The sequence below is a fragment of the Chlorocebus sabaeus genome, chromosome 11 (assembly GCF_047675955.1).
Source record: "Chlorocebus sabaeus isolate Y175 chromosome 11, mChlSab1.0.hap1, whole genome shotgun sequence".
NCBI classification, from domain to species: Eukaryota; Metazoa; Chordata; class Mammalia; order Primates; family Cercopithecidae; genus Chlorocebus; species Chlorocebus sabaeus.
Window position 1 is genome coordinate 53359086 of NC_132914.1, and position 16038 is coordinate 53375123.

The following is a 16038-nucleotide window of genomic DNA, read 5'->3' on the forward strand; positions in this document are numbered from 1 at the left end:
TTTTTTCCAGCTATAGCTGCAGTTTAATCAGCAGGAAGGGCAGAGAGCTGTCCTCATAAGGCTGGGGGTAGGAAGATGGAATACTGACCTAATGTATAAAACTTAAAACAATTCTCTAGTCCCCTCTCCTTTGGTCCAGTAGGAGGTGCCCTTCACTCTAAGCTTAACACTTCTTGGGAAGGGATTCTCAAATGAGAAAAAGGGCTCCAGTTATATGGGCAAAAAAGAGGGAAGATACAGGTTACCAGTTATACATTTATAGAAAGATAATCCCCTGGCTTTAAATAGGTATGTACATACAAATATGAACAAACTTAAAAAAAAAAATACAAACCCTTGACTCACATGGGGGCTTCTGGGAACCCCTGCATCCTTCCCCCTCACCCAAGGGCAGTGGGCATGAATCTACTTTTTAAAAATGATTAATTTTGGCCATCCTTGCAGAAAAGAGCCTAAAATTGGGTGATTTACCCACAAAGTGAAAGTCGAGGGAAAATTCAGTTTCCACTCTCTGAACTCTATGCGGTAATCTCCTATCATTAGGGCTACATGCTTTCTTGTTCTGTCTTTTAAATATTATATCGGGGTAAAGGAGAGGGCTCCACCTGAAATGGTTCAAGAAAGAAGACAGACTTGTGGCTTTAAAAAGGTGGGAAAAAGTGTCATCTGCCTTAAAAGCAAATGACAAGACAAAGGCATACAGACCCCAGGGAAATACCCAGTTCCCACACCTAAAGGGATATACTGTCCAGCCCAGGTCCAGGCCCTAGGTTCTTTACTCTAGCTACCCCCTATTTCTTTGGTATTGTCAAAAGACAAGATTCAGGCCGGGCGCGGTGGCTCATGCCTGTAATCCAGCACTTTGGAAGGCCAAGACAGGTGGATCACCTGAGCTCAGGAGTTTGAGACCAGCCTGGGCAACATGGTGAAACCCCGTCTCTACTAAAAATACAAAAAAGAATTAGTTGGGCCAGGTGTGGTGGTGTGTGCCTGTAATCCCAGCTACTCAGGAGGCTGAGAGGGGAGAATTGCTTGAACCCAGGAGACAGAGGTTGCAGTAAGCCGAGATTACACCACTGCACTCCAGCTGGGCAATAGAGCGAGACTCCGTCTCTCAAAAAAAAAAAAAAACAAAAGATTCACTTCCTAGGTGTTGGGGGAGGAGGGATAAATCAAACTCCATCCTGTGCTGTACACAGCCCTTTTGACTCCCTGACATTGTTTTGAGGAAAGAGAAGGGGCGTCAACGTTGGAAGGGCCTCCTCACTTTCTTCCGCCGCTTCGGTTTGGCTTCTCCCTTGGGTACTGTGCTGTTGGGCTTAGAAGCTGCAGTGGCACCAGGGGCAGGCTGAGGAGCTGCAAAGAAGTTCCCATTGGGCATCTGCCCTGGGGGTACTTGAAAGATCCGACTTAAGAAATCCTGAAGATCAGCAGGAGGGGCATCTGGGGTGGCTCTGAGATAAAACAGAAATAAGGCAAGAGATGTTAGAGTCATATGGTTACCTAAAGTTAGATATACTTACCAGTTCCCAAACTTCCTAGAAAATAAGGCCCCTGAGTGTCCTAAAAAGCAGGTCATCTGAAACTGTATTCAAAACTGAAATAGTGGGTAGATTATTTACAGAAATACCACCTACCTCTGCCGCCCTCTGGTGCCTGGAATCCGAGAACCAAATGAGATGTGATAGGGGACTCTGTGGGTATCTGGGGAGATACCTACACGCTGGCATCCAGCCCACTCTGTAAACATGAGAAATAATTAGCCAAAACATTGCAGTTTAGAGCACATAAAAGATCAGGAAGTATGAGCCTGTATTTCTAGAGGACAGAGAGTACCTGTGATGTCATACACCTTTCCATCCATCAGTGCAAAGTAGGTGATCTTGAGGCCCAACATGCTTGACTCTGCCCAAAAGTCCCCTTCCTCAGCAGGATGCAGTCTATTACACTCAGCACAGTATCTGGCACTCTTAGGTTCCCGGTCCATTTCAAACCTCCTGCAACCAACAAAAGGATAGTTCTTTAATAGTTTGTCAAGCCTACTTAGGGCATTACTAGTAGTCTTACCATTATTCACAAATAGGGCTGAAACATCTAAAATTACCCCCACTTAGATATTTCATATGCCTTCAGTGTTCTATCTTAAAGCTAATTTTTCTTAGTGCTAATTAAAATAGTCAATCTCTTGACAATATGAGAAACGTAGAAACTTAAGGGTCTTTTTACTAATTATGAGATACAGATGTAACTCATAATTACCAATACTCACTAGGAAGATCTTTGGTTACCTAATCCCTGAGCTGTGATTGTCCCATCCCTCTCCTTCTATTTCATACCTATGCTTTCCTTGGCATCGGCTACACATCATAGTATTCATTGCCTCCTTGAGGTCATCTTGCAGCTTGGACAGAAACTCATTTACTGACCGGCTCAGCTCATTCTCTGCCATTCGTTTCCTAAGAGAAGAAACACTGTAAGTCAGAAGGTATTGAGGGAGGGACAAAGGGAGACACATCAATTGGCCTCTTGAGGCCCCTGTCTAGCGAGAAAGACAAGTGACTTCAGTTCTCTCCACCTCAACGAGCCTCCACCCCCAAGTCCAGATGCCTCTCCTATTGAGGATTTTTCATTTACCATTATCTGATGATTTCCCATCTCCAACTTACATCTCATATTCCTTTCGCTTTTCAGCATTGCTGACAATGTCCCAAGCTGCTCGCAAAACCTTGAAGGCCTCCTCAGCCCGGGGATGATGATTTTTGTCAGGATGAACCTACCAAGACAGATTTCATTACAAATCCATTCCAACCCTCTCCCCACCTTGAGTTTATTCTCATATCAAAGGGCTCTCTTTCATCACCCTTTTGAAGAGTTAGCGTAGCTTAATGATTAATTGCTCTGGCTCTGCAGATCTGGTTCAATTCACGGCTCTGTTAATTAGCTATATTACCTTGAATATCTATCTTTTTTTTTTTTTTTTTTTTTTTGAGACGAAGTCTCGCTCTGTCGCCCAGGCTAGAGTGCAGTGGCACGATCTCAGCTCACTGTAACCTCCACCTCCCAGGTTCTAGCAATTCTCCTGCCTCAGCCTCTCTAGTAGGTGGATTACAGGCACGCGCCACCACACTTGGCTAATTTTTTTGTATTTTTAGTGGAGACGGGGTTTCATCTAGTTGGACAGTCTGGTCTCGAACTCCTAACCTCAAGTGATCTGCGTACCTCAGCCTCCCAAAGTGCTGGGATTACAGGCGTGTGCCACCGCACCCAGCCTGAATATACATATCATGGATTGCTGGGGGGACTAGATAAAAATATATATGAAGTATGTAGCAAAGAATCAGGCACTATGGTGGATTCATCATCCCAGTTTGCCTGAGACTTTCCCAGTTTTAGCACTGAAAAGTCCCATGCCTCTAGAAACTCCTCAATCCCAGATGAATTGGGACAGTTGGTCTCCGGCACACATATATCAATCATAAAATAAGAGTTCCAAAGATGTTACATCTTGAAACTCATTCTTTTTTAACTAGAAAATTCTCATATCCAAAACTTCCTACAGTGATCTACCTTTCAGTCTCAGAAATGAAATAGCATATCATGGTCTCAGAGGCTTTTTATATACTTTCAGCCTTCTCTCCAAGACAAATAATATCCTCTCTTCCTACAGCTTCCTGATTGTACGCATCCCCATTCCCCAAAGAGATAAAGCTAGTCTCCTGCCTGATGCCAAATAACTAAAATGCTGTTAAATTTCCCACATTCCCAAGCTAATTGAACAGCCTTTTAGTCATGTTCACACTAGGGCTTAGTGGCAGTGAGAGGTTCAATAAAAGCCCAGACACTCTGGTCCAGGACAAGAGAGATCTTTGGGGTATAGGGATAGATGTTTTGAGGGTAGCGGAACTTAACTACATCTCTACTCCAAGAGAAATTGAAAAATGAGAATTTTTGTTAAGAATAATATTCTCCAAAACAGGATGTCTACTAAAAGGTGAGAAAAGAGCTCTACTACTAGTAGAATTAGTAACAATGAGAGTAAACAATTGTTACCCACTCTAAAAATTGAGTAAACAATTGTTGGCCGGGCGCGGTGGCTCAAGCCTGTAATCCCAGCACTTTGGGAGGCCGAGACGGGCGGATCACGAGGTCAAGAGATCGAGACCATCCTGGCTAACCTGGTGAAACCCCGTCTCTACAAAAAATACAAAAAACTAGCCGGGCGTGGTGGCGGGCGCCTGTAGTCCCAGCTACGCGGGAGGCTGAGGCAGGAGAATGGCGTGAACCCGGGAGGCGGAGCTTGCAGTGAGCTGAGATCCGGCCACTGCACTCCAGCCCGGGCGACAGAGCAAGACTCCATCTCAAAAAAAAAAAAAAAAAAAAAAAAACCAATTGTTACCCACTCTAAAAATAGAGCAGAGGCCAAGCGCAGTGGCTCAAGCCTATAATCCCAGCATTCTGGGAGGCCAAGGCAGGTGGATTGCTTGAGTCCAGGAGTTCAAGATCAGGCTAGGCAACATAGCGAGACCCCCATCTCTACTAAAAATAAAAAAAAAAATAGCCGGGTGTGGTGGTGCACAACTGTAGTTCCAGCTACTCGGGAAGCTGAGGTGGAAGAATCACCTGAGCCTGGTGGGGGTCAAGGCTGCAGTGAGCTGAGATCCTGCCACTGTACTCCAGCCTGGGGAACTGGAGTGAGACCCTGTCTCAAAAAAAAAATATATATATATATATATACCAAGCTACCTACTAAGGGGCATACATTTCCCACCAAATTAATTCAGTCCTTTGGTAAGTTAAAGGTGTGGTGGTTTACTGTACCTTTAATCATTAATGAAAACTTTAGTTGCCCATTCCTTTTTGGTGTCATGCAGCCATTGAGGTAATTTGCACACTGTGATGTTTTACCAGTCCAGCTCCATACACTCCAGTGTAAGTAGGCCTCCAATTTACACAGCTTACTTACATTCATAATATAGTTTTATTTGTACAGAAATAGCAGTAACAATCTGGTATCTAATATCAATCTAATATCTACTTCTAATACAATTTGATAGCATGCTTGTATTAAACCATTTCCCTCAGTCATAAGTTGCAACACAACTCCCATCTGCACACCCTCTTTTTTTTCCTTTTTTTGTTTTTTGAGACAAGGTCTTGCTCTGTCGCCCAGGCTGAAGTACAGTGGTACGATCTCAGCTCACTGCAAGCTCCCGCTCCGGGTTCATGCCCTTTTCCTGCCTCAGCCTCCCGAGTAGCTGGGACTACAGGCGCCCGCCACCTCGCCCAGGTAATTTTTTTGTATTTTTAATAGAGATGGGGTTTCACCATGTTAGCCAGGATGGTCTCGATCTCCTAACCTCGTGATTCACCCACCTCAGCCTCACAAAGTGCTGGGATTACAGGCGTGAGCCACCGCGCCCGGCCCTGCACACCCTCTTATCAATAAAAGCAACCATATTTTCACGTATGATGTACATATGCATACACTTCCATTTTCTTTCTCTCTCCTATTCTGAGTTGCTGACCCTGAAACAGCCTGTTTTCTCCTACCTGGTGCTAAAATACTTACATGCACTCCCTGACCCTCCCACACTAGGTCCATATTTGCTTCTCTGGGAGAAATAGTTGGGTTGCCCCACGTTTAAAAAAAAAAAAAAAAACCTCATTTGTTCAGGGAAGAGCAACTGAGGTGTTCTCTGAACAGGTCTTTTTCCCATTCTAGTTAGAGGGACTTAACCTAGATATTCCAAGTGAATGAGTGCTACATTGCCTAATATATCAGGTTCAAAAAATATATCTCAAGAAAAGAAACAAAATGGAGGGAAGATCAGACCCCATCGTAGAGGGGAAAATATCTTTTTTTTTTTTTTCACATGGTCTGGCTTTGTTGCCCAGACTGTAGGTACATGATCCTGGCTCACTGCAGCCTCGACCTCTTGGGCTCAACTGATCCTCCCACCTCAGCCTCCTTAGTAGCTGGGACTACAGGCATGCGCCACCAAGCCTGGCCTCCCAAAGTGCTGAGATCACAGGTGTGAGCCACTACACCTGGCCCAAAAAGTCTTTATGACTCCTTCCTAAGACTATGTTAACCGGCCGGGTGCAGTGGCTCACACCTGTAATCCCAGCACCTTGGGAGGTTGAGGCGGGCGGATCACAAGGTCAGGAGATCGAGACCATCCTGGCTAACATGGTGAAACCCCGTCTCTACTAAAAATACAAAAAATTAGCCGGGCATGGTGGTGGGCGCCTGTAGTCCCAGCTACTCGGGAGGCTGAGGCAGGAGAATGGCGTCAACCTGGGAGGCGGAGTTTGCAGTGAGCCAAGATCGTGCCACTGCACTCCAGCCTAAGAGATAGAGCGAGACTCCTTCTCAAAAAAAAAAAAGTTAATCTTCACCTGCCCGTTAACTTTCTACTCTGCCTTCCCTTTATTCCACTCTCCCTAAAACTGGAATAGAAAATATAGGAACAAGCCAGGAGCCGTGGCTCACACTTGTAATCCCAGCACTTTGGGAGGCTGAGGCAGATGGATCATGAGATCAGGAGTTCGAGACCAGCATGGTGAAACCCAGTCTTTACTAAAAATACAAAAATAATTAGCCAGGCATGGTGGTGCGCACCTGTAATCCCAGCTACTCATGAGGCTAAGGCAGGAGAATCGCTTGAACCCAGGAGGCGGAGGTTGCAGTGAGCTGAGATTGTGCCACTGCACTCCAGCCTGAGCGATAAGGCGAGATTACATCTCAACAAAAAAAAAAAAAAAAGAAAGAAAGAAAATATGGGAACAAAAGAGAGGAACAGGAAACAGAAGGGTACTCACCATCACTGCCAGCTGTCTATAGGCCTTCTTCAGTTCAACATCTGATGCTGTGGCCTCAACCCCCAGTACATGGAAAGGGTCTAGCTCATCTTCAGGAACCCCAGTCATGGTCAAGAGTCGAGCCACTTCCTCTTCAGGCTGGCAGTAGCGCCCACTAGCTACAGGTGCATTCCCCTGCCTATTAGTATTCTGCTTGACCCAAGGCAACTCCAGCCAGCCCCACTGAACTATTCTTACCAGCCGCTGCCATGGCCTGCTATCTCTCAGCAGAGTCAAGCAACGCTGCAAGGCTGGGGAATCCAGCCAAGAGAAGAGCCAGGTGGCCTTATCCCTCCAGCCTAACCGGTCACCTAGTCCCACCAGAAACCGCCATCCCAACTGCAGAAAGCCCAAAAAGACGGCCACAGCCAGGAGCAGCAAAGCACCCAGCAGCTTAAGAAAACGGGTAAACAATCCTACTCCACAGTAAAATCCCTGGCTTAGAAACTGAAACATGACCTGGGCCCAGCCCCCCAGCCGCCCTGTCCAGACTCCCATCCAAACTCGAAAAAGGTCCAAATCACTGCTTTTCAGCTGCCTGCATGCATAGATGAGATGGCCACAAGTTTCTACGTACTCTCCCACCAATACCAGCAGTTCAATCAGCCACCAAAAGCCTGCCTGTCCAAGTTGACACAGTTCCTCAGCTCCCCACAATCCCAGGCCTCTGCGCTTATCTGCCTGACTTCGTTTCCGGCCCAGTCGATGTCGACCAGGGGACCTGGGATCCCTTCGTCCACCCTCCCGAGTATCCTCCTTGGTTGGAAAGCGGTGCCGCTGTCTCCGGGATGCGGGTTTCTTTCCGCTGGACACACGTGAAAAATCACTGGGGAACTTAAGAGATTCTTCATCATCATATTCCTCTTCCAACTCTTCATCTTCCCCCAAGGCTGGAGAGGTACAGTGGTGGCAAAAGTTGCTAGAAGAGCCATTTTCTCCCTCAGAGTAAGGCCCTTCTGGAATTCCAGGTGTTCCCTGGCAGTTGCAAGAAGATGGAATGGAAAGAAAAGAAGGGTTCCCATCCTCCTGGTACCCCGCCTCATCTTCTTTTGAGAGTTCCTGGTCCACTCCTGACTCTTCTTCTGACGATGTCTCACTCTGGTCAGGGTCCTCTGCATCTCTAGGTGGTCCTGGACCCCTTGGGGGGCCATGGCTTGGGTCCAACCAATGGGCTGGGTTTGGGTGCTGTGTGTACTTAGGACCAGAGTGCTCTGTGAGGCAGCGGGTACCATTAGGAGCAGTCCCTGCTGAGTCCCTGAGTCCTGAGAATGAAGGTATTTCAGGGTCCACGGAGGGTCCTAAAGTCCTGAGGGAGGCACCACCACTGTGGTGGGCTCCACACAACCCTCTTTCTCCGGGGTGCTTCTGGGCCATGACCCCAGGGCTTCCTGAGGGTCTTAGGTCACAGCCATCATGGTGTGTTCTGATGCCTGTAACAGATGTCAAGGTGGAGACGGTCAAGGATGAGACCAAGAGAGGAATTAAACAATCTTAAGTAGTGGACATTTAATTCATCCACCTCCCTTGTTTTCCCAAGTTCTTTGGGGGCATTCGCTATTCCTAGCAATAAGCCAAAACTAGACTCACCACAACCCTGCTTGCTCCCTCCCCTCTCCTCCAAATCACCTAAGTTTTTCTTCTTTCCCCAGAAAACTATAACCTTCAATCAGGGAAAAAGGGAGGTGTACCGTAAAGGGTGTGGTCGGGGGAGGGTGGGTCACTCTTAGGAAAATGGGAAAGGCGGCCGGATAGGGGGCCACAGACTGCCAGTAAAGGGTGGGGGCCGTGCGGCCCTGGAGGAAAATCTGGGGGCGGAGCTTAGGGCTGCCCCTAAGAAAGACTACCAGGGAACCCACCGGCTGTGTAGAAGGGACGAAGGTGGCCGGGCACGGTGGCTCACGCCTGTAATCCCAGCACTTTGGGAGGCCGAGGAGGGCGGATCACGAGGTCAGGAGTTCGAGACCAGCCTGACCAATATGGTGAAACTCCGTCTCTATTAAAAATACAAAAATTAGCCAAGCGTGGTGGCGCGCACCTGTAGTCCCAGCTAGTCGGGAGGCTGAGGCAGAAGAATCGCTTGAACCCGGAAGGTGGAGGTTGCAGTGAGCCGAGATCGTTCCACTGTACTCCAGCCTGGGCGACAGAGCGAGACTTCATCTCAAAAACAAGCAAGCAAACAAACAAAAAAAATAAAAACAGAAAAAAAACGGACGTACCGAAGAACGGCGGTAACTCCTCCCCCTCGAGCCGCCCGGCCTGGGGCCAGGGTGAGCTACGAGAGCCGCTCTCCCGGCTCCGCCTCCCGCTCACGCTCTGCTTCCGCCTTCCGTCCCCGCCGCCGCCGCCGACCTGGGCCTACTTCCACTTCCGGGGTCACCAGGGAAGAGACGGGAAGGAAAAGAAATAGTGGTTGGCTGAGAGGCGAGCCAGTCCAGCTAGTGCTGCGTCGACTCCAAGGAGGCGGTCCTAAGGAAGTACTGGCTCCGCCATTTAAAGACCCCTCCCTCCGCGTGTGGGAATAGGATTCCCGCAGGTTGCACCGCTGGAAGCAAGGCAAGTGGGCTCTGCACCAATGCCTGCAGACTAAGGGCAGACTCTCAGGGTTGCTCTGGGTGTATTCCTGGGCTTTGTATTCCTGGGAGATGGAGGGCAGCCACCGAGCCACACGTAGTCTGTTTCCCTTGCAGACAAAACCGGGGAGCTCAGAAGAGTCACTGCCCTGATCCCTTTCGTGCTGGCAGCTGCGAGGACAGAGGCCCCTTTGTATCCTGCGGTGCGGAGGTGGAGCAGAGGAGAGGGTGCCCCGGACTGGCCCCCACCCTCGCCCTGCAGCGCTGCCCCTCCTTTCACAGCAACCCACGGCCTCCCCCTCGCTTGACCCAGCTGGCAAGCTGCCCCTTATACCTGGATCCGCCCCTTGCGACGCAGCTCCCCTGGCCCGATCACCGAGCGGTGCCTAGGAACTGGGAGCGTAACTCAGCTCGGCTCAGAACCTTACCCGAGAGCCAAAGAACACTGAACTCATCTACATGCTGCTTGACATCTTATCTGCATACCAAGCTATTTGGTGGACGTCCACATGCGCCCCCGACTCCCGTTCCGTCGGTCCCCTCCTCTGCACACGCCTCTAGCCTTATAGCTCTCCTGTCAGTGCCCCTTCCAGGCCCCGTCTTGATCCGAAAGTTTTTCCACCCATGAACCCCCGCTGGCGCTCCCAGCCTAGCAAAAGCCTCTTCCCTGGGTCCCCGATCCTGACCACCCGGCTGTCCAGAAGACAATACTCCAATTCTCTGGGAAGTGGAAGAAACCAAGCTGGAGCTAGGGGGGCGCTGGGACCCCTATTGGGGCTTTGAGAGCTTCCGGTTGTCATCTCCTAAGTATTCGGAGACCCTTCTCCAAAACTCTTGGGGTGACTCTCAAGACTCTTACCTGCTATATAGTTGGGGGTCTCTGGTCCTGGACTAGAGCAGTAGGCAACCTGGGTCCCCACACACACAGGGGAAAGAGTTGGAGGGGCCTGCCTTGTGATGTCACCCCCCACCCCGCCACCCACCGCGACGCGCGGGCGCGCGCGCGAGCGCGCGCGCGCACACACAGACAAACACACACGCCCTGTCCCCTTTCTCTACCCCCCAAGCTAGTTGCATTTAGCTCACAGAGCCTGGGCTGCGACTTGAAAGAGTTTAGGCAGCAACAAACAGAGTGGCCCTGGGGGTGCCCTCGACCGACAGCCGACCCCTCGGCGTCTAGGACCTCCGAGCGGGGATGCAGCTGGGGGTCTAGGGAAGCACTTCCACCCCCTCCTCCTCAACCCTGGCAGGGTGGTGAGTAGTTAACATCCCCTCCCCAACCCCCATCTTGTTCAGGGTCCCCAGACTTCCAAGCAGATTGAGGAGAGGAGCTCCGAGAGCCAACCCTCCAGCCTGTAAGGACCTTGATATCCAAAGGACAGCTGAAGGAAGTAAAGCGCCTGCATTTATACCACTTCATTCCCACAGTGCCGGAAATGCCAGCTCCTCCTTGGTGTTCTCCTTTCAGGATCTGAATTCAAATCCCATTTGGCAGCCCTGATACCGCTGGGGGAAGGGTAAGGTAGGAAAATTCCCACCAGTATCCTAAGGGGAGGTGCGAGTGGCTACCGGGATGTGAGATGTCTGTGGGCAAAGTCCTTGCTTATTCCATGAGGGGCTGTGGGATTAGGACTGTGGCTGGATGCCCCTTCCTCCAACAACTCCATCTCAGCATGAAGCTGAGGCTTTAAAACCCTGACAAACTGTGGGTGTGTCTCTACTTAATTCCTCCTTCCAAACTCTTGGTGTCTGGTTTTTTCCCTCTTTCTGCCCTGTGGCTGGAGGAGCTGTCCGAGACCCTACCATGACTCATACTCTCCTGGTCTCCCTCCCTCTCCCCTCTCTATTAACCTCACCCTTCCCAATCTCGTGGGATAGTATTAAGTCCCAATCGCAGATAGGGCAATAATGTCCCTGCAACCCTCCCTCCACACATCCAGGGCTTCCTGTTCCTTCCATCCTCACCCTGAAGAGCTGCAGGGTGGTGGGGGCAGGCAAAGGCTCATTACTTTGTAAGATTTTCATTATTTTATAAGATTTCCTTTTACATTTTACTTAAGTGTCCTTGTTTCAGAGAGTGGTAAAGACAGATCCTGCTCCTCTCAATCCAATCCTATAGATTTCTTCAGTTACCTCAACAGGGTCATACTGGCTTCTGAAATGGGCACCATTATTTAAAGTAAATAGAGGTACAGAATCCTCAAGATTTATGGGCACCTAAGTTTCTGTCCCGTGCCCCCCTGCAGGTTTCCCTATCCCCTAAAGACATTCATGGATGGATGAGAGGAGCTGACATCTCCCGCTCTGTGACCACTTTCTCTTTGGCCCTGGAGGAAGTCTTGCCACCCCTGGCTGTGACATCTGACCCCAGGCCCTTTAATCAACAACTCCCAGAGCCTCCAGACCCAAGATGTGTTTTGGAACCCCAGGACAATCCTGAAGTGGCACCTGCCCTGGTGTGTGCCCTTTGCTGCTGCTTTGGAATCATCTACTGCTGCTTCGGTGAGGGCAGGGCCAAGGACCTAGGGGGCCATTACCCGAGACTGTCACCCTCAAGGATGATGCCAACTTTCCTCCTTGCTCCTGAGCCATCTCGCCTCCCTGCCAGGGGTTCCTACCTCCAGTGTGGCCCATGTTGCTCTGGCTGTATTCCTAGGCCTATGTTGTTGCTCTTGCCAGCTTCTTGTCCATCCTCCATGCCCATGCCTTCTAGCTCTCACTTCTGGCATCTATCATTTGCCCTTCTCTTACCTCCTACCTGAAAACCCCATTCCTAAATTATTCTCTATGTTTCAGGCTTCTTCACTCTTCCCCAAAAACCTGAATCAGCTTGTGCTGATTTTTTCCTATCTGCTATCCTTGAAAGGATAGACCTTCTTTCTATCCTTACTCCCCTCAATGTATCCATCTTACCTCTTGATTTTCCCTCCCATTCCCTCACAGTTCCGGAAACAGTGACCCCCCGACCCTAAGCTACCCCTTTCTGCCCCTGGGCTTGAGGTCTCCTGACATGCTGCTCCTGTCTTCTGCTCCTCTAGTGAGCCATTCCTCTCCCCTGGAATTCATTAGAGTCATCCCCATAGAGCCCCCTTCCTGCCTCTCAATGCCTCCTGCCTCACTTCCCAGGCTACCGCTGCTTCAAGACAGTGATATTTCTCTCCGGTCTGCTGTCAGGAGCTTCCTACTGTGCCACAAGGTGCGGGTGCTGGAGACACAGCTGAGCCTGGAAATGAGAGTGAGCATTGCTGTGGTCATCACCACAGCACTCTCTACATAGACCACTCCTCTACGGCGTGGTCACCATGCTGGTTCACTGTGTTGGGCTCTTATTAACTGGTCTCCTGCTACGCCTGACCTTGGGTGCTGGAGCCCTGCTCTCCACTGAGCCTATCTACCAACCACCTTCAGCATGGGTGCCAGCTGGGGGGCCGCGGGGGCCGGCGCTGCTGGGAACCCTGCTCACACTTGGGTGGTCACGTCCATTCACAGTTCTGGGTACAACCCTGCTGGGTTCTGCAGTGTTTGTGGCCTATGCTGACTAATTCCTGGAGGGGCTGGCACTGGGCAGTCGGCTGGGCCAACACCTGTAGACACTTCCACCCTTGTCTTCTCTCTGCTGATATAGCTGGGTCTTACTGGGGATTTGGCCAGCCTTGGGGGCCCTTGGGGCCCTGGCCCAGTGGAAGCTCATGCCTGGGGAACATGGAGGCCATACCAGTGGTGAGTTAGTGCTGTGGTACAGAAGCAAGGTCATGCCTGAGGAACATGGAGGCCACACCAATGGTGAGTTAGTGCTGTGGTACAGAAGCAGCCAAACTGTGCCTACTTATGTCCCCAGTTCCTAGACTTGAGGAGGGGAAGGGGAGAAATACATTTGAGGAAGGAGAGTGGGGGAGGATGTCCAAGGTGAATGGGGCAGGGCACTGAAAAAAAAAGTTGAAGGAGTCAGGGAAAGCAGGAAAGAGTTGCAGAAGGAAAGGAGGATCTCAGGGAAGTCTAGAAGGAAAGAATAGAATTCCAAAGAGTTTCTTTTAGAATAAATGGGGGGCCGGGCGTGGTGGTTCATGCCTGTAATCCCAGAACTTTGGGAGGCCAAGGCGGGCGGATCACGAGGTCAGGAGATTGAGACCTCGTGACTAACATGGTGAAACCCTGTGTCTACTAAAAATACAAAAAATAAACTAGCCAGGCGTGGTGGCGGGCGCCTGTAGTCCCAGCTACTCTGGAGGCTGAGGCAAGAGAATGGCTTGAACCCGGGAGGCGGAGCTTGCAGTGAGCCGAGATCACACCACTACACTCCAGCCTGGGTGACAGAGCGAGAGTCCGTTTCAAAAACAAAAAAAGAATAAATAGGGGGAAGATGAGGCTTGAGAGAAACATAACAGGAAGTTCAAATGGGTTTCTTTAGAGTGTATTAGGGTAGGATTCAGGTCTAAAGAGGCCTCCTTGAGTCTGTATTGCCCCCTCCTAAGCAGTGGTCCTTTTTTTTTGAGACAGTCTCACTCTGTCACCCAGGCTGGAGTGCAGTGGCATGATCTTGGCTCACTGCAACCTCCGCCTCCTGGATTCAAGTGATTCTCATGCCTTAGCTTCCCGAGTAGCTGGGATTACAGATGTGCACCACCATGCCCGGCTAGTTTTTGTATCTTTAGTAGAGACAGGGTTTCACCATGTTGGCCAGGCTGGCCCTGAACTCCCGACCTCAAGTGATCCACCCACCTCAGCCTCCCAAAGTGCTGGGATTACAAGCGTGAGCCACCGCACCCGGCCAGCAGTGGTCTTAAGCCACCAGCAAAGGCATCTCCAACTCCTTCCGACCCTTTAGCAAAAGGCCAAATGGCACTGGATCCCCTCTGGGGTGGGGCTTTGTGAGGGCAGCTATCGGCACCAGCTCCCTGCCAATACCTGGAGCCCTGCTGACAGTCTCACTCCAGTGAGTGGGGGGCTTGGGGACACCCTGGGCAGATGGAGCAGAGGGCATATGGGGATGGTCAGGGTGGGAGGGGGGCTCTGACCCAGGCCCCTCCTTTCTCTCTGCCCTGTGTCCCCCCAGAGTTATTTCCAGAGTCTTCAAGAGTGCCAACTGGGACCAGGACCCCAGGCCACAGCCCCCTACGCTGTCCTGGACCTGGATTCTGACTGTGGTTCCACTGTACCCCTTATCTTAATCTCTGGTTCTAACCAGACCTGAGCCTGGACTTCCACTTTTGCCCTCACCCCTGTGAGGGCCTGGGAGCACTAGGTGGACAGGGTTTGAGCCACAGGACCTGCACATAAACTTCCCCACCTCTTGGACTTGGGGATAGGATCTGTGCCTCAACCCAGACCAGCCTTGTAGGGATATGTTCCAAGAATAGAGAAGAGTCTTATGGGGAAGGGGGAAGAAGGGAAGTATGAATATTTACCTCTGACCAATAATAGAGGTACCCTGGTCCCCGAAGAAACTGACTACCGAATTCCCTCCAAGCCTTACCCATATAGTCTTTTTTTTGTTTTGTTTTGTTTTTGAGACAAGGTCTTGTTCTGTCCAGTGCCGTGGCGTGATCATAGCTCATGACAACCTTGACTTCCCCGGCCCAAGCAAGCCTCTCATTCAGCCTCCCAAGTGGCTGGGACCACAGGCACCACACACAGCTAATTTTTATTCATTTGTTTTTATTTTTTTTGTAGAGACAGGGTCTCCCTATGTTGCCCAAGCTGGTCTTGAACTCCTGGGCTCAAGTGATCCTCCTGCTTCAGCCTCCCAAAGTGCTAGGATTATAGCCACCATACCTGGTCTTGAAATAGCCTTTTAAATATCCACCTCAGCATGCCTCACAGTGGTAGAAACAAGCGTTTTTTGTTTTATAGGATCAGGGAGCTTCTAAGGCATTTGATAGCTTTTTGATGGGAAGAAGGGCTCTGAGGAGCTCCAAGATACCCCCACCTCCAGGCACTTCATTAGGGGGTAGTTGGGTTTGTTTGACCTTCCCCCCGGGCCCCATAGGCTTAAACCCCCACCTCCTACCTCAGCTAGGAGCACTATCTTCCATGGTGCTTCCACTTTTCTCCTCAACCTGGGGAAGACCACAGGGCAGTGCCTGCCTCAGGACCTTCCTTCCCCAAAAGCTGGCTTCTTGCTCCAAGGAGAGAGCATTGGCCCACCTGCCAGAGTCTTGCCTTTTGCCCAAAGGAGCCTGGTCTTCAGGGCTGCATAGGAGACAAGTGCTTTCTCTGCTTCTCACTGTGGGTGGCACTAATTTCCTCCTTAACCAGAACTTTGTTCCAGCCACTAACCCACTCTAACTCTTCCCCCTCTGACTCTCCTGCCCCAGGTCTGTTCCTGGTTTCCCAGATGCATAAAGGAAGACATATCCCTCCCCTGGGCAGCAAGGCTACAATGGGAGGGAGGGAGAACATGGGAGCATGTGAATAAAATGGCATTAAATACTGAACCAGGAGTCCAGCCTCTGCTGTTGCTGCTCTTTCTCTGTACCCCAAAACAAAGAGCTAACCATCTTGACAAATCCTCTGTCCCCTAAAGATCTAATAGAGGTACCTTTATCATACAGACTACTGTAAGAGTTGTACAACCAGACAGCTAGAGGAAGAGCTGTTCAGTCCTCTC

General features: G+C 50.3%; 1 protein-coding gene across 4 annotated transcripts; it reads right to left on the minus strand.

Annotated features, from left to right (window-relative positions):
* Positions 1-237: 237 nt before the first annotated feature.
* DNAJC14 (DnaJ heat shock protein family (Hsp40) member C14) lies at positions 238-10377 on the minus strand. Of its 4 annotated transcripts, none has more exons than XM_037996973.2 (8): positions 10291-10377; positions 9078-9225; positions 6823-8291; positions 2667-2773; positions 2337-2456; positions 1837-1997; positions 1638-1740; positions 238-1454 (listed from the first exon to the last, which is right to left on the minus strand). In XM_037996973.2, the coding sequence occupies exons 3-8, from the start codon at positions 8233-8235 to the stop codon at positions 1244-1246; spliced, it is 2115 nt and encodes a 704-aa protein (XP_037852901.1). In that variant the 5' UTR covers positions 8236-8291; positions 9078-9225; positions 10291-10377; the 3' UTR covers positions 238-1243. The 4 variants fall into 4 exon arrangements, with proteins under 4 accessions (XP_037852901.1, XP_072876946.1, XP_037852902.1 ...); XM_073020845.1 differs by lacking the exon at positions 10291-10377 and adding an exon at positions 9918-10098; XM_037996974.2 differs by lacking the exon at positions 10291-10377 and having other exon boundaries at positions 8718-9192.
* Between the last annotated feature and the right edge of the window lie 5661 nt (positions 10378-16038).